We start from the raw sequence: 26,446 nt of genomic DNA, 5'->3' as shown, positions 1-26,446 counted from the left end.
GAAGACATTGGCACAGGGCAAAATTTTCTGAATGACCAATGACCTAAGCTCTAAGCTCTAGACCAACCTTACATTTGATAGAGGGCTAACATTCAAAATATATAAAGAACTCAAGAAGATTGACTCCAGAGAACCAAATAACCCTATTAAAAATGCGTTACAGAGCTAAACAGAATTCTCAACTGAGGAATCTCAAATGGGTGAGAAGAATTTAAAGAAATGAACAACATCCTTGGTCATCAGAGAAATACATATCAAAACAATTCTGAGATTCCATCTTACACAAGTCAGAATGGCTAAGATCAAAAACTCAAGTGACAGCAGATACTGGAGTTGATGTGGAGAAAGAGGAACACTACTACATTTTTGAGGCATTTCAAGCTGGTGCAATCACTCTGAAAATCAGTCTGGTAGTTCCTCAGAATATTGGACATAGTTCTACCTGAGGGCCCAGCTATAACACTCCTGATATATATCCAAAAATGCTCCAACATATAACACCGACACAAGCTCCACTATGTTTATAGCAGGCTTATTTAAAATAACCAGACTCTATATATAGAACCCAGATGTCCCTTAACAGAGGAATACATACAGAAAATGTGGTACATTTACACAATGGAGTACTATTTAGCTATTAAAAACAATGACTTCATGAAATATGCAGACAAATGGATGGAACTTGAAAATATCATTCTGAGTAAGGTAATGCAGCCACAAAAGAACACAATGGTATGTACTAAAGTGATAAATAGATGTTATCCAAAAAGAAGCTTAAAATACTCAAGATACAACTTACAGACCATGTGAAACCCAAGAAGAAAGAAGACAATAGCAAACTGTGGATGCTACAGTCCTACTCAGAAGGGGGAAGAAAATAATCTTGCGAAGTAGAGGGAAAGCAGGGTCTGGGATGGAAAGAGCAGGGAGAGAGAAAAAGAGGGCAATTTAGGTAAGGGAGGAGATGGGAAAGAAGTACAGAGGGTCAAGAATTTGAAAGAAAGAGGGTAGCAGTTGGGGAGAGGGAACTGGGTGTAGCCACTAGAAAGTCTCTAATGTCAGGGAAACCAGGGTTTCTCAGGACCCAATAGGGAGGGCATTACAACCTGTAGAGACCATATCTAGTGGATAGGCATGGCCCCTTATTGAGGGATGGGGCCACCCATCCATCTCAAAACTATTAATCTAGAATTCCTCTTGTCAAAAGGAAATGCAGGGACAAAGAGTGGAGCAGAAACTGAAGGAAAGGCCATCTGGAGACTGCCCCACCTAGGGATCCATCTCATCTGCAGACACCAAACCCAGACTCTATTGCTAATTCCAAGAAGTGCTTGCTGATGGGAGCCTGTTATAGCTGTCCCCTGAGAGGCTCTGATAGTGCCTGACCAATACTGATGCAGATGCATGTAGCCAATCATCAGACTGAGTGTGGGGACTACAATGGAGAAGTTAGGGAAAGGACTGAAGGAGCTGAAGGGGTTTACAACCCAAAAGGAAGAACAACATTATTAACCAACTACCCCCCCCAATCTCCCAGGGACTAAACTACCAACCTAAGTGTACACATGGGGGGACCCATGGCAACATCTGGATATGTAGTAGGGGATTGCCTTACTGGGCAGCACTGAGAGACAAGCCCCTTGGTCCTGTGGAGGCAAGATGACTCAGAAGAGGGTAGTGCTAGGGCACTGAGGCAGGAGTGATTGACTGGTGGAGGAGAATCTTCAGAGGCAGGGGCAGGGGAAAGGGATAGAAGGTTTGTGGACAGGATACTGGGAAGGTGAATAACATTTGATATGTCAATAATAAAATAACCAATTAAAAATGATAAAATATGAAAATAGCATTTCTGCAGAGAATACTAAAATTACCAAGTAGGATGAAGCTCAAGTGCACCAGCAGAGTGGCAGGCTGCTAGTCAGTAAATCTGTAGTGTTCAGAGTCTCAACTGGCAACACACAGCATCTGGCTTATTAATCACAACCCATCTAACTGCAAGGGCAGTGCTGTGGAGACAACTGCATGGATATGTTTTCATTTTTTCAGGTATAACAGTCTGTAATTACAAATGAGAGACCACCTGTTTAAGATAAAACAAACAAAACTGTGGATTAGATTCACAGCCACTGTAACATTTTATATTTCCATTTGCAATTTTGGGAAGTTGTTTCTCCCAGTCTCTACAAGCAACATAAGCCAACACTACATTTTATTATAGTTTGCTTTTTTAATTTTAATTTTAATTTTAACTGGCAGTTCTCCAGTTGTTTTTAACATGAGCAACATCTGTTGCTTCTATTTCACAATTCTATTGTTTTCGATAAAATGTTTTATTGTTTTTGCCCATTTCTATAATACACTATTTCACTCATTGTTTTCATTGTCATTCTATCTCAGGAAGATAGTCTCTATGTATGCTTACTTGTGTTTCTTTTAGTTTCTTCAAATATACTTAAATGATCTGTGTACAAATCTTTTATCTCCATAGTTAAATTTATCCCCAATTACATTTTAAAAGCTATTGTAAATGGAAGCATTTTCTCATTTTTTTTTTTACAGAATTCTGTTGATACATAGTAACCTCCTGAATTTTCTACTGTATGTGATACTTGCTCAGTGGAGGCTTCTTAATACAGCAACATCACTTCCTCATTGACTTCCTTGCTCATTTGTAACTGCTTTGTTCATTTTTTTACTCTTCTTTTTCTAACTAAGCAGTTCTTTATAAATACTACCTTTAGATTCTAAGTATATAGAAATGTATATTATAAATATTTTATCTTTTTATTTTTCATTAGATATTTTCTTTATTTACATTACAAATGCTATCCTGAAAGTCCCCTATACCCTCCCCCTGCCCTTACGCACCCACTCCCACTTCTTGGCCCTGGCATTCCTTTGTACTGGGGCATATAAAGCTTGCAAGACCAAGGGGTCTCTCTTCCCAATGATGGCCGACTAGGCCATCTTCTGCTACATATGTAGCTAGAGACACGAGCTCTGGGGGGTACTGGTTAGTTCATATTGTTCCACATTGTTGTTGCAGACCCCTTCAGCTCCTTGGGTTCTTTCTCTAGCTCCTCCATTGGGGGCCCTGTGTTCCATCCTATAGATGACCATGAGCATCCACTTCTGTATTTGCCAGGCACTGGCATAGCCTCACTCGAGACAGCTATATCAGGGTCCTTTCAGCAAAATCTTGCTGACATATGCGATAGTGTCTGGGTTTAGTGGGTGATTATGGGATGGATCCCTGAGTGAGGTAGTCTCTGGATGGTCCAACCTCTTGTTTTAGCACCAAACTTTGTCTCTGTAACTCCTTCCATGTGTGTTTTGTTCCCTTTTCTAAGAAGGAATGAAGTATCCACACTTTGGTCTTCCTTCTTCTTGATTTTCTTGTATTTTGCAAATTATATCTTGGGTATTCTAAGTTTCTGGGCTAATATCCACTCTAATTCTCTGGGGACAAGAGAATATAGTCTACATTTGTATTTTTTGAAACTCTATATAATTTCATTACTTAAAATATACTAATATTTCCTTTGTTGCTGAGGAAACAGATTCATTCAACAATGACAAGTGATGCACTGATATATAGTTCTTTTTTCTCTTGATATTTAATGCCAGATAAGCACATTTCAAAACCATAAAAGCATAGCCATGTTCTTATTCAGCAGCTGCCACCTGCCAAAACAGTTATTCAAAACAAAGACATAAAGGCATTCAGATAGTGCAAGAAGGTTAATTTATAGTGATATTACCTTATATGAAAGGAAATCCAAATGACCTTACCAAAGCCTTCTAGAGCACAGTACCACATGCAATAAAGTAAGACATCAAATCAGTTGACAAAAATTAGTATTTTGCTATATATTAATAGAACTCTGAAAAAAAATTGAGCAAATACTTCCACCTCCAATATCTTTAAAATGTTAATATGGGATGTAAATATTTGTGAAAGGAACATTAAAGTATAGTGAAAGAAACTAAGGAAGACACAAAAAAGCATATGGTCTATATATTGTGATGAATGCATTAATATTGTTAAAATATTATTATAAACAAAAATACAAAGATTGTATATGCTGACTACAAAGATAATGACTACTATAATCACAGAAAGGGAAAAACAAAACAGAAAATCTCCTCAAGTCAATTAGAATTCAAACAAAATTTAAATAAACAATAAATCTAAAGGTCCTAAGGAGCCACGACTGACTTGAGCCCAGATAATAAAGCTAAAATTATACTCTGCCTGGCAGCAGTTACAAAGCCATAGGGACTAGGCAACACCCCCCCCCCCCAAATACAAATTGGTTGACCAGTTTAATGGCGTGACTGTACAAAAAAGAATTCATGCATTTAGAGTCAGTTGAATTTTGACCAAGATGTCAACATTAGGAGATAGAAACAAACAAACAAACAAACAAACAAACAAACAACAACTAGCCAGTAAATATTTGAAAAATAGTAACCAGAGTATGAAATTTCTATCTTAAGTCAAAATAGAGTAAATTCTCCTTTTTTCATTTTTTATTAGATATTTTCTTCATTTACATTTCAAATGCTATCCCTTTACCCTCCTCCTGCCCTGCTCCCCTACCCACCCACTCCCACTTCTTGGCCCTGGTGTTCCACTGTACTGGAGCATAAGAAACTATAAAATTATAGAAGAAGCCTATAGGTTATGTTTTATGCAATTGATTTCACATTTCACCTCAAAAGGTAAGCTAATACAAGCCAAACCAAATAAATGAAATGATATCAAACTAAAATGCTCTGTACAACAAAGGAAATGAACAATGAAAGGGCAGGCTACATAATGGCAGACCATCATTACAAGCTGTGTATGTGAGAAAGAACTCATTCAAAGCATGTAAAGAATTCAGAAAAGCAAACAGCAAAACCCACAAATTAATGCATTAACCACAAAGAGAAAGAAACATGTCCAGATTGTCTCATATCAGAATTTGCTAAAGGTTATCTTTACAAATGGCTACTATGAAAAATGACTGAGTCTAATTGTCAGAGAAGATATGGTGATACTATATTCAATATGAATATGGATAATTTAAAATCATTATGTTTCAGATATATCTACATGTTTGTTACAACATAATAGATAAGTTAGGTATGCAATAAACATAAATGTCCTCCAGTCAATTCATACATAAAAAATATGTGTGCACATTTTTGTGTACATTTTGATAGAGCAGCATTTAAACAGAGAGAGAGAGAGAGAAGTGCTGTTTACAACAGAAGGGCAGCAACTGTATATAATACTACTAATACACACAATACAAAATAATATAATGGTAGAAACAGAATATTATATGAATATAAGTAACACTAGGGGATAGGGCTGCAAGAGGATCCTCACTAGTTCTATGCCTCAGCAAGGGATGGCAAACAAGTCTATGGCCTTTTTTTCTTTAGGTCTATGATGAACTTAGCAATAAAAAGCAAATGCTTTATCAGTGATTTCTACAATGACAGAATTACTTGTTTTCTGGTGTACATCTACTGGTATGTATGGTTCTCAAAAATCTACTTTTGGAACGTGTAAAACATATAAAGGGCCCAGTGAATTTGTGATAGTGCTACCTCTCTGTTGTTGAAAGTGTGTCACTGTGAGTCTTATCTTTAGAATACCCTTCTGTTTGTTGTGTATATCTTATGGGATTATCTCTAACTTTAATTTGTGGAATGGACAGAATTGGCACACTATCCTTGAAATAGAAATCAATCGTGCTTTGAAGTACCATTAACCCTAATTCTAAAACACTCACCAATTTTGTTGTCTGTTTCTTTCCCTCATCACTGTACTGCAATTGCCACAGAGAGCTTAAAAAGAAAAACATAATTTTTGTTAGGGAGAATCTTCTTAAAGATATTGTGCTAAATCTCTGCATTTAAAAACACAGTTACCAAGACAGCAAGAATCATTTCTTTTGACAAGGAGAAAATGAATGCAGATAATGATGAAAGGTCATTGGTTTGTAGACTGAAAACAGTATCTACAGATCCACACATGTCATTAGTTTGAGAAAAAAAATTATAAACCATTGGAGCAATATATAGTTATAGATGTTTTAGATATACATAGAGATAGATATACATAAAGATATATCACATATAATAAAATACAGAAAAGAAGATTCTGTCTTTATGATTATGAGTTTGAGTTATTTATAATGAACAAATATTTTGACTTTGTTTCTGAAGTCTGGGAAGTCCATAAGCATGCCATGGATATCTAATATGATATAGCTTTTGTGCTATATCATAATATTATAAATGGCACTCAAAACATACAGGAACAGAGCCTGGGCAAGAAGGAGAGGTGGGGTGAAATAAAGCAAAAGAGAAAGAAACAGAAAAATACAGAGACAGCAAAGATCAGTGGTTAAATAAGAGAATGTGCTCTTTTTTTAAAAAAAATATTTTATTTTTAATATATTTTTTATACTCCATATGCCATTCTCCTTCCCCCATCCACCCTCTGACTGCTCCACATCCCACATCTCCTCCCCACCCCTACCATGTCTCTTGTGAATTCCACCACCCCCAATTCCACCTGACCTCTAAACTTCCTGGGGCCTCCAGTATCTTGAGGGTTAGGTGCATCATTTCTGAATGAACATGGACCGAGAAGTTCTCTACTGTAAGTGTGTTGGAGGGCTCATATCAGCTGGATATGCTGTCTCTTTTGTGGTCCAGTGTTTGAGAGATCTCGGGGTTCCAGATTTATTGAGACTGCTGGTCCTCCTAAAGGGTTGCCCTTGTCCTCAGCTTCTTTCAGCCTTCCATAATTCAACAACAGGGGTCTGCTGCTTCTGTCCATTGGTTGGGTGCAAATATCTGCATCTGACTCTTTCATCTGCTTGTTGTGTGTTGTGTCTGGCCAGTGGCTCACATGTCTGGGTTCTAGTCTGGAAAGGCATCTTGGAAACCTGGAAGAGAAGAGGGGGGGACTAGGCAGCGCAAGAGAAAGTCGGAACCAAGACAAGTCTCTGTTCAAGGTTCCATTTTAAGATTTCCGACACTCAGTTATGAAGCCAGGGGAGGGGCCCTATTCCCGCCAAATCACCTTGGAGTAAGGTTGCAGGTGAACACGTGATGGCTCCGGAACAGCTAGGAGGCAGGCAGTGGGAGTGGCAGGACGATAGGGTGGCAAGCTCTGCTCTGACCGCGCTCTAACACTGAAACCTCAGCAGACAGGTTTCAGTCTGGGGAGGGGAGGTTACATCTCCTCCCTGTTGTTAATATAAAAAAGAAAAGGCTGGGCTGAGGCATAAAATTAATTTATACCCTTTAGTTCTGCCTGAATTCTAGGGCCTAATTAAGAAACCTGTCTCAGTGGGATTTTTTAACTTTTCTTATGGTAAACTGTATCTGGATAAGACTGTCCTTTCTGTCCTAGTAAACAACTAGCAGATTAGCCCTGAGCTGTAGGCTCTGACTTTTATAATGCTAATTAGTACTGAATAGGTAACTTCCTTGTTGAAATTTTTACTGAATACCAAGTAGTCAGCTACACAGTCTTTTTAGGGCTTTGGAACCCGGTGAAGACTGTACGAATTTGAAAGGCACTTTATTATGAAAACACTGTAGAAGAGTATTCCTCCGAATTCTTGGATGACAGGCAGGGAACAGGGAGGAGGGGGTGACGACCATAGTACAAGGCCAATTGGCTTTTTAGGGTGGGAGGCTGTGAAGGGCTTGCCCTTCTAACTGTGGTCTCCAACCTCTCTCCCCCCATATTAATTAAGTTTAACAAGGCCACACTTAACTCATCCGTAGATGAGTGGGCTTTAACCTTGGCTTGGGGGGAAATTGACTGGATTCCTACCATGGGTGCTGTCACGACCCACACTTGTGGCTCTTGGTATCATTTGGGGAGGGGAGGCAGAGCCTTAGAAAGATATTTTTGGTTGTAACTGGAAATAGATACCAACCTCCATCCAAATCAGTGTATCTCACAGGGAACCCAGAAATGGTCAAGCTGGACCTTCCCCTGCAGTAAATTTCTGCACCCAAGCAGTACCCCTAAGGTATTCGTATGCTCACGAATCAGTATGCACAGTTCTGAGTACTATGCAGCTCCTAAAGGAGAATTGTCAACTTCAGATTTAGTAAGGCCTCAACAAGAATTATGTCACTAGTAACACCACAATTTGTGGCTCTTAGGCTATATTAGGAGCTGTAGGTCACCCTCCTCATCCCTGTTATTCCCACAACCTGAGGAAATAAGGGGACCTTGCAATAACAGCAAGGGTGGAAAACCAGAGACCAGCTAAGGGACTAAGCCTGTCTATCAGAATAAAAAAAATCTCTTCTAATATTTGAAATTTTTGCCTTTCTAGCCCTCATAGCAAACCTAAATTTAAAGTCAGACCAAAAGCCACAATGTCTTTAGAATGAAAATAACAGCTGCCTCTAGCACGCTCTAGGGGGTGGGGATGCATGCCCACTGCAGTCTGGCTGAAGGTGTAGATTGACCTGCTTGAAAGATAAAAATCTTAGACAGTGAAGAGTAACATCACAAAGCTTCTTTTAGGGAAGTCCAGGTACTTTATTCATTTGCAAATTAGCAAGGCTCAAGCTCAGTCTCTGAGCTGGTTTTAGAATTAGTCAAAAGGCCAGAGACTCTCTGGAAGTGGGGGATGTGCTCTGAATTAACTTCACTAGGTAATTAAGAATATAATTATCTACAATAGGAATCTCTAATATTGGACTGAATATTAGACCAGTCTAAGATTGAGTTAGAATGACTGGTCACACTGAAGAAAAGAGAAAAATCATTATGACTCTATTAAATGACTAATCTTACTAAGTCAGAATATACAGTCTCTGATGTACTATTGCCATAAAATTAAAAGGCTTAAAGCTAGTCTAAACTGGAAAAATGGTAAGCAAGGATGGATCTAAAACATGAACCCAATTTAGTTTCCTAGTCTTTGATTAGGGCACTGAGTCAATTTACCTGCCAGCTCGTCACATGAATTAACCGTCATGCTTCTGCAGTGTTCTGTGGAGAGAACCTGTTTTTCCCTTCCCTAATAAGGTAGCTGTTTAGGATCAATATATCCTTTTAAGATACTATAAAGCATTTATTACATTTTTTGACATTTAAATTTTAAAATTTGAAAATAAAGGTATGATTTAAATAATGTGCATGGGAATGCACTAAATAATATGTATGGGGATACAATTTCTCCCTCTTTTGTCTTTTAAGAAGTTAAAGTTCTAAAGTTTCACAATATCTAATCTTTTGAATTAATAACTTGTTGATAAAACATTTTAAATACTTGACTGAAAAGGGGCAGTGGCTACTTGTACTTTCAATCATTTCTTTTAAGGAGCGGTTGTAACTAGAAAGCTTGAAAAGTTATTAAGAGTCATATGTGCATAATTTATTTATTAGCTAGAAATAAGATCATTCATTTGTAACAAATTATTAAGTAAAAGTCCTCAAGAATTAATACTATTATGTGGCAACAAGTAGTAACTGAAGACACTAAAAGGAAAGAATTATACATGTACAATTTTTAAGAATAGTAAAATATTATTTTAAACCATAACTGTTATGAATATACAAAGAACAACGTTATATATCTAATCTGCCTTATATTATGACCTATAGACTGTCTGAGATATAAATCTAGCCTGGCATTGTTTTAAAATGTCCAGGCAATTTAGAACAATTTAACAAATGTCTAAACACTGCCTTCTTAAAGGGACAGCATTATTTTTATGAGTTGTATATGCATAAGCAATTGTAAATTTGAGAATTATTAGCATCTGAGGGACGAACAATCTTAAGCAATTGTGAGCTCTGAGATATAGCATTGACTATTAATATAGAAATTAAGGTTTGATTGTTCAGTATTATGAAACACCATCTACAGCACACAACTAGATTATTTGTGCTGAAACAGGGGGAAACTGTGTGTCTCAAGGCAGCCAGCAGGTAGCTGGGCCCACGTGGGCCAGCGATTGGCTGGGAGGATGAGAAAAATGACTTTACAATGTTTTTTCTGGCCAAGGAATTGTTTTGGGCACAGCTAATATTTAATTACCACTGAATATAATTAATAATAATTATAAAAGCTATCTTAATTTTTTGTAAAAACCTTTTGTAGTAAACTAAAACACTAAGTAATAAAAGGGTATTGTCTCTGAATCTTTTGGGTGAGAGCAAGGATTTAAAGTAAACTTCCCTTGAGAAGCATTAGTTAATAAAACATTTTTCACTTAGGAAAAAAATATACATTGAAAGCTTAAAACTTTTGGCTTCTTGTATAGAAGCAGAAATGATAAAAATTTCTTACATAATGTAGATCAATATTTTGCCATATTAGAGGCAAAATATTTCAGTTATTATAAACTCACTAGAAGCAAAACCTTTACAATCATTAAGATGCAAAGGAGAGAGAAAAAGAAACAAACTTTCGGATCTAGTATAACTATATAAAAGGTAGGCAAATCAGATTGTAATGCCTTGATAAATTTTACAGTGTGATTGACTCTTTATAAACTATAAATTTGAACTTTATTAAAACAGCATCTGGCTAGATCTGTAAAGAATTATTAAGTTTCTTTTGCAACATTAACTATGGGAAAGTAAAACTCAATTTTAAAAAAATTATTACTTATAGAATTAATATTAGAAGCATTACTATCATATTACAAAGTTTGGCTGCCAATTAATACTATGAGTACAGGTAAGCTTTAATGCTTTAATAAAGAGACATTGTTTTAAATCTTATCTTAAAATTTACTTTCTAGGATAGGAACCACATTAATTATTATCTTAACTAGAAATATCTTTAGAGACCCAGCCTCTTGGCCTGTCTTATGCCATGTGTAGGAAGGACTCTAAACTTGAGTTATCAATTTTAAGACTAACAATCTGTTAGCAATGTAACAATTATTAATCTTAACCCATAACTTATGAGCTGATAGTGAAAACACGCAGAGCACATTACCAATAAAAAAGAACCAAATGAAGCAGTTACATTTAGACCAATCAGAAAATATTAATTTTTCTAGCTATAATCATAGAATAAAAAGCACTTTATTATTTGCCAAACACATTAATCACTATTGTAGAGAACCCTCCAGGAAAAAACCATTTATCAGCTTTTTTACCCCGAAACTAAGAGGCTGTAGACTCTCCCTCTTTTCTTATAACGAACCATTTTTTCCAGCAGGGGCCCTCCTGCCATGTGTCTGTTTCCTGGTTGAAGCACATGACAGCTCTCGGCTTTGCAGATAAAGTTTTTTTTTGGTTTTTTTTTTTCCATCTTTATTATCCAACATAAAACATAGAACATTCATTCATACAGACTGGACACAAACATACATGAATTGAACACTTGAACAGATTGGTGCACCGGACATTAGACAAGACACAAAAGGGGCAGAGTACTTCTGCTGTAAAGCACCGAGAGAACAAAGCAAGGCACTCCTGAAATTTCTCTCTGCATTTTGGAACATTTTCCTTCCACATGATGCAGTCCACCTGATTATTAATTTCCTTTTAACAAACCCTTTCTTTTCTCACGCCTAAAAATGTAGCTTCTGGGAGCTATGGCTAATTGCCTGTTAAGTTCCTAGCTCCTGATAAACTTCACTGCTGAACCTAAGTGAATTAGCGCTCAGGTTAAATGCTGTTTCAACTTAGCCCATACAGACCTTCTCTGGTATGAATTTCCTTTAATTATTTTCTTCTTCTATGGAGCTCCAAACCAGCAGTGTTTCTTCCAAATGTCCTCTGCCATTTCTCAGTCCCGCATGGGCACCAGATGTTGTGTCCGGCCAGCAGCTCACATGTCTGGGTTCTGTTCTGGGAAGGCATCCTGGAATATGGTAGAGAAGAGGGAGCCAGGCAGATGAGAGAAAGACGTAGCTAAGACAAAATTCTGATCAAAACTCAATTTTACTAATTCATGCACCAAGTTATGAAGGAGGGGAAGGGGCCCGATTCCCACCAAATCATCTTGGAGTAAGGTTGCAGGTAAACACATGATGGCTCCAGAACAGCTAGGAGGCAGGCAGTGGGAGTGGCAGGATGATAGGGCAGCAAGCTCTGCCCTATACTCTCTAACACTGAAACCTCAGAAAAAAGGTTTCAGGCTGGTGAGGGGAGGTTACAGTTGTGTCTTTCAGAGGGCAGTCAGAGTTGGGGAAAAGGGAACCTGATCTGTTAGTGGGTGAGGGAATAGAAACTGAAGCCCTAAGGGCCAGCAGAAAGAAAGGAAACATGCAACCTCAGAAAATAATAGGTTGGGGGAAACCCCTAGAATGCACCAAAGACCTGGGAGGTGAGAGACTCCCAGGACTAAAAGGGAGGGACCTTTGATGAAGTGACTGACAGTAGGGAGAGAGAACTTATAGAGCCCACCTCCAACAGAAAGACAGGATATCAAGTGAGGTATGGGGTTGCCATCCCACAGTCATATCTTTGATCCATAATTGTTCGTGTTTGAAAGAATTACAGGGATGGAAATGGAGAGGAACCTGGGGAGAAGAAGGTTCAGCGACAGGCCCAAAGTGAGATCCAACTCAAGGGGAGGTCCCAAGGCCTGACACTATTACTGAGGCTATGGAGAGCTCACAAAAAGTGACTTATCATGAGAATGTGCTCTTTAATAATGAAATCTCCAGGAGCTCAGGGACTCTTTAGGAAGAATGGGAGGAAGGATTGAGGGCAATTTTGTGGAAAGTTTGTGGAAGAATTGAGGGACCTGCTGGGGATAGGAACTCCACAAGAAGACCAACAGACTCAACTAAGCTGGACACTTGATGTTTCTCAGAGACTGAACCACCAACCAAAAAGCATACATGGACTGGACCAAAGCCTCCTACATATATGTAGCATACATGCAGCTTGATCTTCATCTGGTTCCCCAACAACTAGAGTTGGGGCTGTTCCTAAATCAGTGACCCAAGTGTGGATCCCATTCCCCTAACTGAGCAGCCTAGGATGGTCTCAGTGGGAGAGGATATGACTTGATGTCCCAGGGAAGGGTGATACCTGGGGCTTGAGGGAGCTCTCCCTTCTCAGAGGAGGGGAGGTGCTTTGTTTGGGTTGGACTGCAATTAGAATGTGGAGTGAATATATAAGTTAATTAAAGAAAAAACTGAAATTACTCAAGATAGCAGTGAGTCTTCATGACATAATCACTTCTTACTGTTCTTTTCCATCCTATTAACAACTAAATTTTATTACAATTCTTGTAGATGAACTCATTAAAATAATATTGTTATGATATACTTCTAAGGTAATGGCCATTCTTAAGAAACTAATACATAATGGAAACAAATGAGTAAAAGAGAAGAAGGGCAGAGCAGTGATTTAGAAGATGGAGCTGAGTGCAGAGGTCAGTGAACCTGATCTTTCCTTACCTCTTAATCTGGAGGTGGCTTTTAACAAACAAATTTAATGATATATTTTTATGTTCCTAAGTCAAATGAATTCTAAGTGATGTTCATAAATATGAAGGAAGCATGTTTGGTTGAAAACATTGATCAATTGACTTTTATATTATTGAATTAGAAGCACTGAATAGTGATTAAAAGTTTGTTTGGGAAATATCTCAAAAATATTTAAGGGAACTGATCTGGACATATAAAGGACCTGGGTGAGCTTTGTTTCTTTGTTTTTAGCTGGTATGACTAGCGCCACTAAAGAAAACCTCATTAGATATTTTCCCTCTAAAAGTATGAACTCATACATGCTTACGTTATTATTTTGAACTTAGTATGTTTCCTTAATGTTTTTCATGTCTCATTAAACGTCTTAGGATTTTTCTTGTTAATTGGGGTTGTGGTTCACAATAGAAGCCATAGAATATTTTGAAATGTCTCCCAAAACTTAGTTGATTTATTTTGAGAACTCTGAATGTCCATACATTTGACACTTGTGACCATGGTGGCAGTGATACACACTGGGCCAATAGCAAATTCTTCATGTTATTCAGATCCTTGTATTCTACATAGACTTTGGTAGATCTGCAAGTATATGGTTATGTGAGTGTCCTGCAGTTTTGTAAATTACATTTTCAGATAACATGACCATAATCTTGATTTCAAGGTGCCTAAAAATGAAATAGAAATATTAAGTAACATTCAGAAAAAAACAGGCTAGTGACTTTTAAATAGCACAATACAAAACAGATTGGTATGCTTTCTATCTGTGCATGCAAGGAAACATTTAAAAATCCACTTGAACATTGAAAATCTTTCTCTAGACTTCTGATACCCAGCTATGTTATCTCACAACTCTATCCTGCCATAAGAGGCTTTTCAAATATATTAAGTAAGATTTAAAACAGAAATTGAAGATAGCTAACCTCTACGAAGTAGCATTTTATCTATTATAAACTGTGGGAAGAAGTACATACCTTAAAGATCTGTCTTTTATAAAATTGTTCTGTGCTGCAAACAAGCCCTGCATATGGAATTTAGATGCCAGGTTCTCAGATTCAGTAAATGTGTGTCAAACATCCTCACGGAGGAATTCATGATGTGTTGAATAATCTATGTGAAGCATGTCTGGCACTTCCTGGCTGAAAAATCTGCAAGTATTTCTAATCCAGGGTGTCTCTCCTAAATGAACAATAAGAGTGAGCTCTTTGTCCATCCTATTGTTTATGATGCCTGACCATTTGTAGAGCTAAAGGTTTCTGAAGCTCAGAAATACATCATTACTTATTGGCAGGTCCAGCTTACATCTGTATTTGGTGATTTAGTTCCAACACTAAAACAAACAAACAAATAAAAATAAACATATAAAATTAAAATTAAATTTTTATTTTATTCACATTTATTAATATTAATGTATCTTTATATATTATATTTATATAAATATATAAATATACTTATATATTTATATATTATATTTATATTATATATACTTTTATATTATTTACATATACTATAATATATTTTAATGGTAGATATTTTATATTATTATATATTTTACAAGTATATTTATTTTATATTACACATCTTATACTTTAGTATATAAAATATATTTACATTATTATATATAGGTTAAATATTATTTTATATTGATATTATATTATAACATATAACTATATTATCTTTATATTTATTAATATTTATTTGCATTTCAAATATAAAAATAAAAATACAAAAATTAATATTGACTTTATTTTGTATGAAAAAATTTTCATCTTTCTTTTTTTAAAATTTATTTTATTAGGTATATTCTTTATTTACATTTCAAATATTATACCCTTTCATAGTTTCCCCTCCAAAAACCCCCTATCCCTTTTCCCCTTCCCCCTGCTCACCAACCCACCTGCTCCTGCTTCCTGGCCCTGGCAGTTCTCTATACTGGGGCATATAACCTTCACAGGTCCAAGGGCTTCTCCTCCCATTAATGACCGACTAGGCCATCCTCTGCTAAATATGCAGGTAGAGCCATGAGTCTCACCATGTGTTTACCTTGGTTGGTGGTTTAGTTTCAGGGAGCACTGAAGATACTGTTTATATTGTTGTTCCTCCTATAGGGCTGCAAATCCCTTCAGCTCCTTCGGTACTTTCTCTAGCTCCTTCTTTGGGGACCCTGTGCTCCATCCAATGGACGGCTGTGAGCATCTACTTCTGTTTTTGTCAGGAACTGGCAGAGCCTCTCAGGAGACAGCTGTATCAGGCTCCTGTCAGCAAGCTATGGTTGGCATCTACAATTGTGTCTGTGTTTGGTGGTTGTATATGGGATGGATCCCCAAGTGAGGCAGTCTCTGGATGGTCATTCCTTCAGTCTCTGCTCTGAACTTTGTCTCTGTAACTCCTTCCATGGGTATTTTGTTTGCCCTTCTAAGAAGGAGTGAATTATCCACACTTTGGTCTTCCTTTTTCTTGAGTATCATGTGTTTTGTGAATTGTATCTTGGGTATCCCGAGCTTCAGGGCTAATATCCACTTATCAGTGAGTGCATATCATGTTTTGTTTTGTTTTGTTTTGTTTTTAATTTTATTTTTCCCATCTTTTTTCCTGAGAGTATCTTAAGTAATCTTTATTTATGAAGTCTTAATGTTGATGATCAGAGAATTCATAATCTGCAGTTCTTCTCTTTCAGCAGGGGTATTGTACTTCCCATAGGCTATATAATTTCTGGTGAGATTATCATTTGAGTTCTGGTCTTCTCTAGGTAAGGTTCTGTTTGTTGGCTCCCCTCTTCAGAAGTGTGATTCTGAAGAGTCTTGGAGAGAATTTTTTTTTTACCTTGTGTTTCACAGAGCAACTCAATTGTAAATTGTATAGATATAGTAGATATAGCCTTCCATCAATTTTGACAATTTTCAATTCTTATCTTTCAATATTTTGGTTTCATTTTTCATTTTCCCTCAGTATTTTTTAGTATCTTTATAGCTTCTTTCTAGGTGACTAAATGACATTGCTTTCTTTCTTCTTTTTAAAACTAATTAATTAATTAATTAATTATTTTGATACACTCCATGTTTTACCCCCTGTCCCGTCCACACTCCAACTGTACCACATCCCATACCTCCTCCCCAGCCCTCTCTCCTCATGTTGATGTACCCACTTTTCTCCCCACCTGACCTCCAAAATCTCTGGGACCTCCAATCTCTTGAGGGTTAGGTATATCATCTCTGAATGAACACAGACCTGACAATCCTCTATGTAAATGTATTGGGGGCCTCTTATCAGCTGGTGTATGCTGCATGTTTGGTGGTCCAGTGTTTGAGAGATCTCAGGGTTCCAGATTAACTGAGACTGCTGATCCAACTTACAGGGTTGCCCTTTCCCAATTCAACAACAGTGGTGAGCTGTTTCTGTCCATTGGTTGGTTACAATATCTGCATCTGACTCTTTCAGCTGCTTGTTGGGGCTTTAAGAAGGAACTAAGGGGTACACGGAAAGAAGGGTGAGGGAGGATAGCCCACATCAGGACAGAGTTCCTCCTATGCTCTGGGCAGGAGGACACAGGAGGGCTTCCAGACGCTTTCTGCTCAGCCCTGGGTGGGCATCTAAACCACTGACCCCACTTGAAAGGGGGTGGACAAGGGGCAACCCCAAAACGGGGTTATGGGAGAGAGGGCTGAGGGAGAGAGGTTCCCACACAGGTGAGAGTTTCTAGTCCAGGCCTTGACTGGAGCACAGGAAGGCTTTCCACCAGGAGATTAGAAAAGGCTCATTAGAGGAAAGCCTATCCCATCATCCAAGTGCAGTGGGCCTTGATTAACAGTCTATGGTTTTAGAGCATTATTATAGAAAGGCAGGGGGAAAGGAGAGAAAGTAGAAAGAGAGAGAGACCACCCATGGCCAAGAGGAGAGAAGGGGAAAAGTAGAGAGAGAAGAAATGCTAGAGAGTAAGAAAGAGAGAGTAAGAGAGTGAGAGGAGAGAGCAAGAGGAGTGTGAGAGTAGAGAGGAGCATAAGAGTGAGGTGAGGGCATGCAGCCCCTCTTATGGTAAACTGTTATCTTTACTGTTGCTAGGTAACTGGGGAGGAGTTTAGCTGAAGGCCAGAAGCTTGGGATATTGTCTATGAGACTAAAAGCCACATTTCTTCTGTTGGGGCTGAGGTGGTGGTAAACTTGACAGGAGCCAGGGTTCAATGAGACATGGTTGAACGCCTGTCATCCCATGTAGGTGGGAATTACCACTCATTGGGATCTCCCAGGATCCAAGATCTAGCCTCAACTGGAAACCAGGCTTTCTGTACATAGCCCATTGCCTCAGAAGTCATGATAGATCCTTTTTTATAAGTCTGTCAATATTTTTTATTAGATATTTTCTTTATATACATTTGAAATGCTATCCCGAAAGTTCCCTATACCCTCCCCCCGCCCTGCTCCCCTACACACACACTCCCATTTCTTGGCCCTGGCATTTCCCTGTACTGAGGCATATAAAGTTGTTTGCAGTTCTAAAGGGCCTCTCTTCCCAGTGATGGCCAACTAGGCCATCTTCTGCTACATTCGCAGCTAGAGACACGAGCTCTGGGGGTACTGGTTAGTTCATATTGTATAGGGTTGCAAACCCCATCAGCCCCTTGTTTGCTTTATCTAGATTCTCCATTGGGGGTCCTGTGTTCAATCTTATAGATGACTGTGAACATCCAATTCTGTATTTGCCAGGCACTAGCATAGCCTCATGCAAGACAGCTATACCAGGGTCGTTTAAGCAAAATCTTGCATATGGGATTGATCCTGGGGTGGTGTAGTCTCTGGATAGTCCATCCTTTTGCCTTAGCTCCAAACTTTGTCTCTTTAACTCACTCCATAGTATTTTATTCCCATTTTAAGGAGGAATGAAGTCTTCCCTCTTCTTGATTTTCTTGTGTTTTGCAAATTGTATCTTGGGTATTCTAAGTTTCTGGGCTAATATCCACTTATCAGTGAGTGCATATCTAATGACTTCTTCTGGGATTGGGTTACCTTACTAAGGATGATATCCTCCAGATGCATCCATTTGTCCAAGGATTTCATATATTCATTGTTTATAATAGCTGAGTAGTACTCCATTGTGTAAATGTACCACATTTTCTGTATCCATTCCTCTGTTGAGAGACATCTGGGTTTGTCCAGCTTCTGGCTATTATAAATAAGGCTGCTATGAACATAGTGGAGCATGTGTTTTTATTACCAGTTGGAACATCTTCTGGGTATATATCCAGGAGATGTATTGCTAGATCTTGCGGTAGGATTATGTCCACTTTTCTGAGGAATCTCCAGACTGACTTCCAGAGTGGTTGTACAAGTTTGCAATCCCACTAGCAGTGGAGGAGAGTTTCTCTTTGTTCACATCCTTACCAGCATCTGCTGTCACCTGAATTTTTGATCTTAGCCATTCTGACTGGTGTGAGGAGGAATCTCAAGTTTGTTTTGATTTGTGTTTCCCTGATGATTAAGGACGTTGAACATTTTTTTCAGGTGCTTCTCAGCCATTCAGTATTCCTCAGTAGAGAATTCTTTGCTTAGCTGTACACCATTTTTAATGGGGTTATTTAAATTTCTGGAGTACAGCTTCTTGAGCTCTTTTTATATATTGGATATTATTTCCCTATCAGATTTAGGATTGGTAAAATTCCTTTCCTAATCTGTTGGTGGCCTTTTTGTCTTGTTTAGAGGGTCTTTTGCCTTACAGAAGCTTTACAATTTTATGAGGTCCCATTTGTCAATTCTTGATCTTACCACACAAGGAATTGCTATTCTCTTTAGGAATTTTACCCCTGTGCCCATATATTCGAGGCTTTTCCCCACTTTCTTTTCTATTTATTTCAGTGTCTCTGGTTTTATGTGGAGGTCTTTGATCCACTTAGACTTGAGCTTTGTACAAGGAGATAGGAATGGATCAATTCACATTCTTCTACATGATAACTGCCAGTTGTGCCAGCACCATTTGTTGAAAATGCTGTCTTTTTTTTTCCACTGGATGGTTTTAGCTCCCTGTTAAAGATCAAGTGACCATAGGTATGTGGATTCATTTCTAGGTCTTCAATTCTATTCCATTGATCTACCTGTCTGTCACTGTACCTACCAACATGCAGTTTTGTTTTTTGTTTTTTTATCACAGTTGCTATATAGAATAGCCAAATATCAGGCATGGTGATTCCACCAGAGTTATTTTTATTATTGAGAGTAGTTTTTGCTGTCCTAGGTTTTTTATTATTCCTGATGAATTTGCAAATTGCCCTTTCAAACTCAGTCAAGAATTGAGTGGGAATTTGAAGGGGATTGCATTGAATCTGTAGATTTCTTTTAGCAGGATATCATTTTTACTATATTAATCCTCCCATTCCATGAACATGGGAGATCTTTCCATCTTCTGAGATCTTCTTAAATTTCTTTCTTCAGAGACTTGAAGTTCTTATCATACAGATCTCTTACTACCTTTGTTAGAGTCACATCAAGGTATTTTATATTATTTGTGACTACTAGGAATGGTGTTATCTCCCTAATTTATTTCTCAGCCCGTTTATCCTTTGTGCAGAGAAAGGCCATTGATGTGTTTGTGTTACTTTTATATTCAGCTACTGCACTGAAGCTGTTTATCAGGTTTACGAGTTCTCTGGTGGAATTTTTTTAAAATATTTTTTTATTACGTATTTTCCTCAATTACATTTCCAATGCTATCCCAAAAGTCCCCCGTACCCCCCCACACACATCCCTACCCACCCATTCCCATTCTTTTGGCCCTGGCATTCCCATGTATTGGGGCATATAAAGTTTGCAAGTACAATGGGCCTCTCTTTCCAGTGATGGCCGACTAGGCCATCTTTCGATACATAAGCAGCTAGAGACAAGAGCTCCAGGGTACTGGTTAGTTCATCATGTTGTTCTCCCTACAGGGTTGCATATCCCTTTAACTCCTTGGGTACTTTCTCTAGCTTCTCCATTGGGAGCCCTGTGATGCATCCAATAGCTGACTGTGAGCATCCACTTCTGTGTTTGCTAGGCCCCGGCATAGTCTCACAACAGACAGCTATATCTGGGTCCTTTCAGCAAAATCTTGCTAGTGTATGCAATGGTGTCAGCGTTTGGAAGCTGATTATGGGATGGATCCCTGGATATGGCAGTCTCTAGATGGTCCATCCTTTCATCACAGCTCTAAACTTTGTCTCTGTAACTCCTTCCATGGGTGTTTTGTTCCCAATTCTAAGAAGGGGCATAGTGTCCACACTTTGGTCTTCATTCTTCTTGAGTTTCATGCATTTAGCAAATTGTATCTTATATCTTGTGTATCCTAAGTTTTGGGCTAATATCCACTTATCAGTGAATACATATTGTGTGAGTTCCATTGTGATTGTGTTACCTCACTCAAGATTATGCCCTCAAGGTCCATCCATTTGCCTAGGAATTTCATAAATTCATTCTTTTTAATAGCTGAGTAGTACTCCATTGTGTAAATGTACCATAATTTCTGTATCCATTCCTCTGTTGAGGGGCATCTGGGTTCTTTCCAGCTTCTGGCTATTATAAATAAGGCTGCTATTTACATAGTGGAGCATGTGTCCTTCTTACCGGTTGGGACATTTTCTGGATATATGCCCAGGAGAGGTATTGCTGGATCCTCCGGTAGTACTATGTCCAATTTTCTAAGGAACCGCCAGACTGATTTCCAGAGTAGTTGTACAAGCTTGCAATCCCATCAACAATGGAGGAGTGTTCCTCTTTCTCCACATCCTCGCCAGCATCTGCTGTCACCTGAATTTTTTATCATAGCCATTCTGACTGGTGTGAGGTGGAATCTCAGGGTTGTTTTGATTTACATTTCCCTGATGATTAAGGATGTTGAACATTTTTTCAGGTGCTTCTCTGCCATTCGGTATTCCTCAGGTGAGAATTCTTTGTTCAGTTCTGAGCCCCATTTTTTCATGGGGTTATTTGATTTTCTGGAGTCCACCTTCTTGAGTTCTTTATATATATTGGATATTAGTCCCTTATCTGATTTAGGATAGGTAAAGATCCTTTCCCAATTTTTGGTGTTTTTTTTTGTCTTATTGATGGTGTCTTTTGCCTTGCAGAACCTTTGAGGTTTCATGAGGTCCCACTTGTCAATTCTCGATCTTACAGCACAAGCCATTGCTGTTCTATTCAAGAATTTTTCCCCTGTGCCCATATCTTCAAGGCTTTTCCCCACTTTCTCCTCTATAAGTTTCAGTGTCTCTGGTTTTATGTGAAGTTCCTTGATCCACTTAGACTTGACCTTAGTACAAGGAGATAGGAATGGATCGATTCATGATTAACATTCTTCTACATAATAACAACCAGTTGTGCCAGCACCATTTGTTGAAAATGCTGTCTTTCTTCCACTGGATAGTTTTAGCTCCCTTGTCGAAGATCAAGTGACCATAGGTGTGTGGGTTCATTTCTGGGTCTTCAATTCTATTCCATTGGTCCACTTGTCTGTCACTATACCAGTACCACGCAGTTTTTATCACAATTGCTCTGTAGTAAAGCTTTAGGTTTGGCATGGTGATTCCACCAGAGGTTCTTTTATCCTTGAGAAGAGGTTTTGCTATCCTAGGTTTTTTTGTTATTCCAGATGAATTTGCAGATTGCACTTTCTAATTCGTTGAAGAATTGATTTGGAATTTTGATGGGGATTGCATTGAATCTGTAGATTGCTTTTGGCAAGATAGCCATTTTTACAATGTTGATCCTGCCAATCCATGAGCATGGGGATCTTTCCATCTTCTGAGATCTTCTATAATTTCTTTCTTCAGAGACTTGAAGTTTTATTGTACAGATCTTTCACTTCCTTAGTTAGAGTCACACCAAGATATTTTATATTATTTGTGATTATTGAGAAGGGTGTTGTTTCCCTAATTTCTTACTCAGCCTGTTTATTCTTTGTGTATAGAAAGGCCATTGATTTGTTTGAGTTAATTTTATATCCAGCTACTTCACCGAAGCTGTTTATCAGGTTTAGGAGTTCTCTGGTCGAATTTTTAGGGTCACTTATATATACTATCATATCATCTGCAAAAAGTGATATTTTGACTTCATCTTTTCCAATTTGTATCCCTTTGATCTCCTTTTGTTGTCTAATTGCTCTGACTAGAACTGCAAGTACAATGTTGAATAGGTATCGAAAAAGTGGAAAACCTTGTCTAGTCCCTGATTTTAGAGGGATTGCTTCAAGCTTCTCACCATTTACTTTGATGTTGGCTACTGGTTTGCTGTAGATTGCTTTTATCATGTTTAGGTATGGGCCTTGAATTCCTGATCTTTCCAAGACTTTTATCATGAATGGGTGTTAGATCTTGTCAAATGCTTTTTCCGCATCTAAAGAGATGATCATGTGGTTTTTGTCTTTGAGTTTGTTTATATACTGGATTACGTTGATAGATTTCCGTATATTGAACCATCCCTGCATCCCTGGGATGAAACCTACTTGGTCAGGATGGATGATTGTTTTGATGTGTTCTTGGATTCGGTTAGCAAGAACTTTATTGAGGATTTTTGCATCAATATTCATAAGGGATATTGGTCTGAAGTTTTCTATCTTTGTTGGGTCTTTTTGTGGTTTAGGTATCAGAGTAATTGTGGATTCATAGAATGAGTTGGGTAGAGTACCTTCTGTTTCTATTTTGTGGAATAGTTTGTGAAGAACTGGGATTAGATCTTCATTGAAGGTCTGATAGAACTCTGCACTAAACCCATCTGGTCCTGGGCTTTTTTGGTTGGGAAACTATTAATGACTGCTTCTATTTCTTTGGGGGATATAGGGCTGTTTAGATCATTAACCTGATCTTGATTCAACTTTGGTACCTGGTATATGTCTAGAAACATCTCCATTTCATCCAGGTTCTCCAGTTTTGTTGAGTATAGCCTTTTGTAGATGGATCTGATGGTGTTTTGGATGTCTTCAGGATCTGTTGTTATGTCTCTTTTTCATTTCTGATTTTGTTAATTAGAATGCTTTCCCTGTGCCCTCTAGTGAGTCTGGCTAAGGGTTTATTTATCTTGTTGATTTTCTCAAAGAACCAGTCCTTGATTGGTTGATTCTTTGAATAGTTCTTTTTTCCACTTGGTTGATTTTGCCCCTGAGTTTGATTATATCCTGTCATCTACTCTTCTTGGGTGAATTTGCTTCCTTTTGTTCTAGTGCTTTTAGGTGTGTTGTCAAGCTGCTAATGTGTGCTCTCTCTAGTTTCTTTTTGGAGGCACTCAGAGCTATGAGTTTTCCTCTTAGAAATGCTTTCCTTGTGTCCCATAAGTTTGGGTATGTTGTGGCTTCATTTTCATTGAGCTCTAAAAAGTCCTTAATTTCTTTCTTTATTCCTTCCTTGACCAAGGTATCATTGAGAAGAGTGTTGTTCAGTTTCCATGTGAATGTTGGCTTTCTATTATTTATTTTATTATTGAAGATCAGCCTTAGTCCATGGTGATCTGATAGGATGCATGGGACAATTTCAATATTTTTGTATCTGTTGAGGCCTGTTTTGTGACCAATTATGTGGTCAGTTTTGGAGAAGGTACCATGAGGTGCTGAGAAGAAGGTATATCCTTTTGTTTTAAGATAGAATGTTCTGTAGATATCTGCCAGATCCATTTGATTCATAACTTCTGTTAGTTTCACTGTGTCCCTGTTTAGTTTCTGTTTCCATGATCTGTCCATTGGTGAAAGTGGTGTGTTGAAGTCTCCCACTATTATTGTGTGAGGAGCAATATGTGCTTTGAGCTTTACTAAAGTTTCTTTAATGAATGTGGCTGCCTTTGTATTTCGAGCATAGATATTCAGAATTGATTATTCCTCCTGAAGGATTTTAACTTTGATGAGTATGAAGTGCCCCTCCCTGTCTTTTTTGATGACTTTGGTTTGGAAGTCAATCTTATCAGATATTAGAATGGCTACTCCAGCTTGTTTCTTCATACCATTTGCTTGGAAAATTGTTTTCCAGCCTTTCATTCTGAGGTAGTGTCTATCTTTTTCTCTGAGATGAGTTTCCTGTAAGCAGCAAAATGTTGTTTGTGTAGCCAAAATTATAGAAGAAAACTTCCCAAATCTAAAGAAAGAGATGCCCATGAACATACAAGAAGCCTACAGAACTCCAAATAGACTGGACCAGAAAAGAAATACCTCCCGACACATAACTTGTTTGTGTAGCCAGTTTGTAAGTCTATGTCTTTTTATTGGGGAGTTGAGTCCATTGATATTAAGAGATATTAAGGAAAAGTAATTGTTGCTTCCTGTTATTTTGTTGTTAAAGTTGGCATTCTGTTCTTGTGGCTGTCTTCTTTTGGGTTTGTTGAAGGATTACCTTCTTGTTTTTTCTAGGGTGTGGTTCCTGTCCTTGTATTGTTTTTTTTTTTCTGTTATTATCCTTTGAAGGGCTGGATTCTTGGAAAGATAATGTGTGAATTTGATTTTGTCTTGGAATACTTTGGTTTCTCCATCTATGTTAATTGAGAGTTTGGCTGGGTATAGTAGCCTGGGCTGGAATTTGTGTTCTTTTAGTGTCTGTATAACATCTGTCCAGGATCTTCTGGCTTTCATAGTCTCTGGTGAAAAATCTGGTGTAATTCTGATAGGCTTGCCTTTATATGTTACTTGGCCTTTTTCTCTTACTGCTTTTAGTATTCTATCTTTATTTAGTGCATTTGTTGTTCTGATTATTATGTGTCGGGAGGTATTTCTTTTCTGGTCCAGTCTATTTGGAGTTCTGTAGGCTTCTTGTATGTTCATGGGCATCTCTTTCTTTAGATTTGGGAAGTTTTCTTCTATAATTTTGTTGAAGATGTTTACTGGTCCTTTGAGTTGAAAATCTTCATTCTCATCCACTCCTATTATCCGTAGGTTTGGTCTTCTCTTTGTGTCCTGGATTTCCTGGATGTTTTGAGTTAAGATCTTTTTGCATTTTCCATTTTCTTTGATTGTTGTGCTGATGTTCTCTATGGAATCTTCTGCACCTGAGATTCTCTCTTCCATCTCTTGTATTCTGTTGCTGATGCTAGCATCTATGGCTCCAGATTTCTTTCCTAGGGTTTCTATTTCCAGCGTTGCCTCACTTTGGGTTTTCTTTATTGTATCTACTTCCCTTTTTAGGTCTTGGATGGTTTTATTCAATTGCATCACCTGTTTGGTTGTGTTTTCCTGCAGTTCTTTAAGGGATTTTTGTGCTTCCTCTTTAATGTCTTCTACTTGTTTAGCAGTGTTCTCCTGTATTTCTTTAAGTGAGTTATTAAAGTCCTTCTTGATGTCCTCTACCATCATCATGAGATATGCTTTTAAATCCAGGTCTAGCTTTTCGGGTGTGTTGGGGTGCCCTGGAGTGGGCGAAGTGGGAATGCTGGGTTCTGATGATGGTGAGTGGTCTTGGTTTCTGTTAGTTAGATTCTTACGTTTACCTTTCGACATCTGGTAATCTCTGGAGTTAGTTGTTATAGTTGTCTCTCTTTAGAGATTGTTCTTCTGGTGATTCTGATTAACGTCTATCAGCAGACCTGGAAGACAGGCTCTCTCCTCTGAGTTTCATTGGTTAAAGCACTCTCTGCTGGCAAGCTCTCCTCTTACATGGAAGGTGCACAGATATCTGGTGTTTGGACCTCCTCCTGGCTGAAGATGAAGGCCCAATACAGGACCTTTCCCAGATGCTGTGTTGCTTTGGCAGGTCACAGAAGCTGTCAGCTTCTGTGGTGCACACTCTCACCTGTGCAGACTAAGTTTATAAGTTCTTATAAGTTTGGTGGAATCCTGGAACCAAGATGGTGCTCCCTGCTCCTGAGGCAGAGGGCTCCCGTGCAGGGCGGACCACTGTCCTCCGGCTGGGAGGGTGCCGGATGTCTGAGGCCCCAAAAGGGTGCTGCCTCAGCGGCTCTGTGGCTCCCGCCTGTCCCAGAAGCTGTCTGCCTCTGTGGTGCACACTCTCACCTGTGCAGACTAAGTTCCTAAGTTCGGTGGAGTCCCAGAACCAAGATAGTGCTCCCTGCTCCTGAG

At 38.3% G+C, this 26,446-nt stretch overlaps 1 protein-coding gene across 17 annotated transcripts in view; it reads left to right on the top strand.

Moving 5' to 3' along the window:
- Sntg1 (syntrophin gamma 1) overlaps positions 1–26,446 on the top strand; it is an 878,005-nt gene that overhangs the window by 832,609 nt on the left and 18,950 nt on the right. The window contains exon 20 of one of the 17 annotated variants that reach the window (XM_085835529.1): positions 13,290–13,368. The exons of the other annotated variants lie outside the window; for them this stretch is intronic. Coding sequence (XP_085691655.1) covers positions 13,290–13,334 — 45 coding nt within the window. The 3' untranslated portion in view covers positions 13,335–13,368. Of the gene's footprint in view, positions 1–13,289; positions 13,369–26,446 lie in introns of those variants that run through there. 17 annotated transcript variants of the gene reach the window in all.

The sequence above is a fragment of the Mus caroli genome, unplaced genomic scaffold, assembly GCF_978045245.1.
Source record: "Mus caroli unplaced genomic scaffold, Mus_caroli_1 scaffold_1, whole genome shotgun sequence".
Taxonomy (NCBI): domain Eukaryota; kingdom Metazoa; phylum Chordata; class Mammalia; order Rodentia; family Muridae; genus Mus; species Mus caroli.
This window is presented reverse-complemented; position numbering and strand designations above follow the sequence as displayed.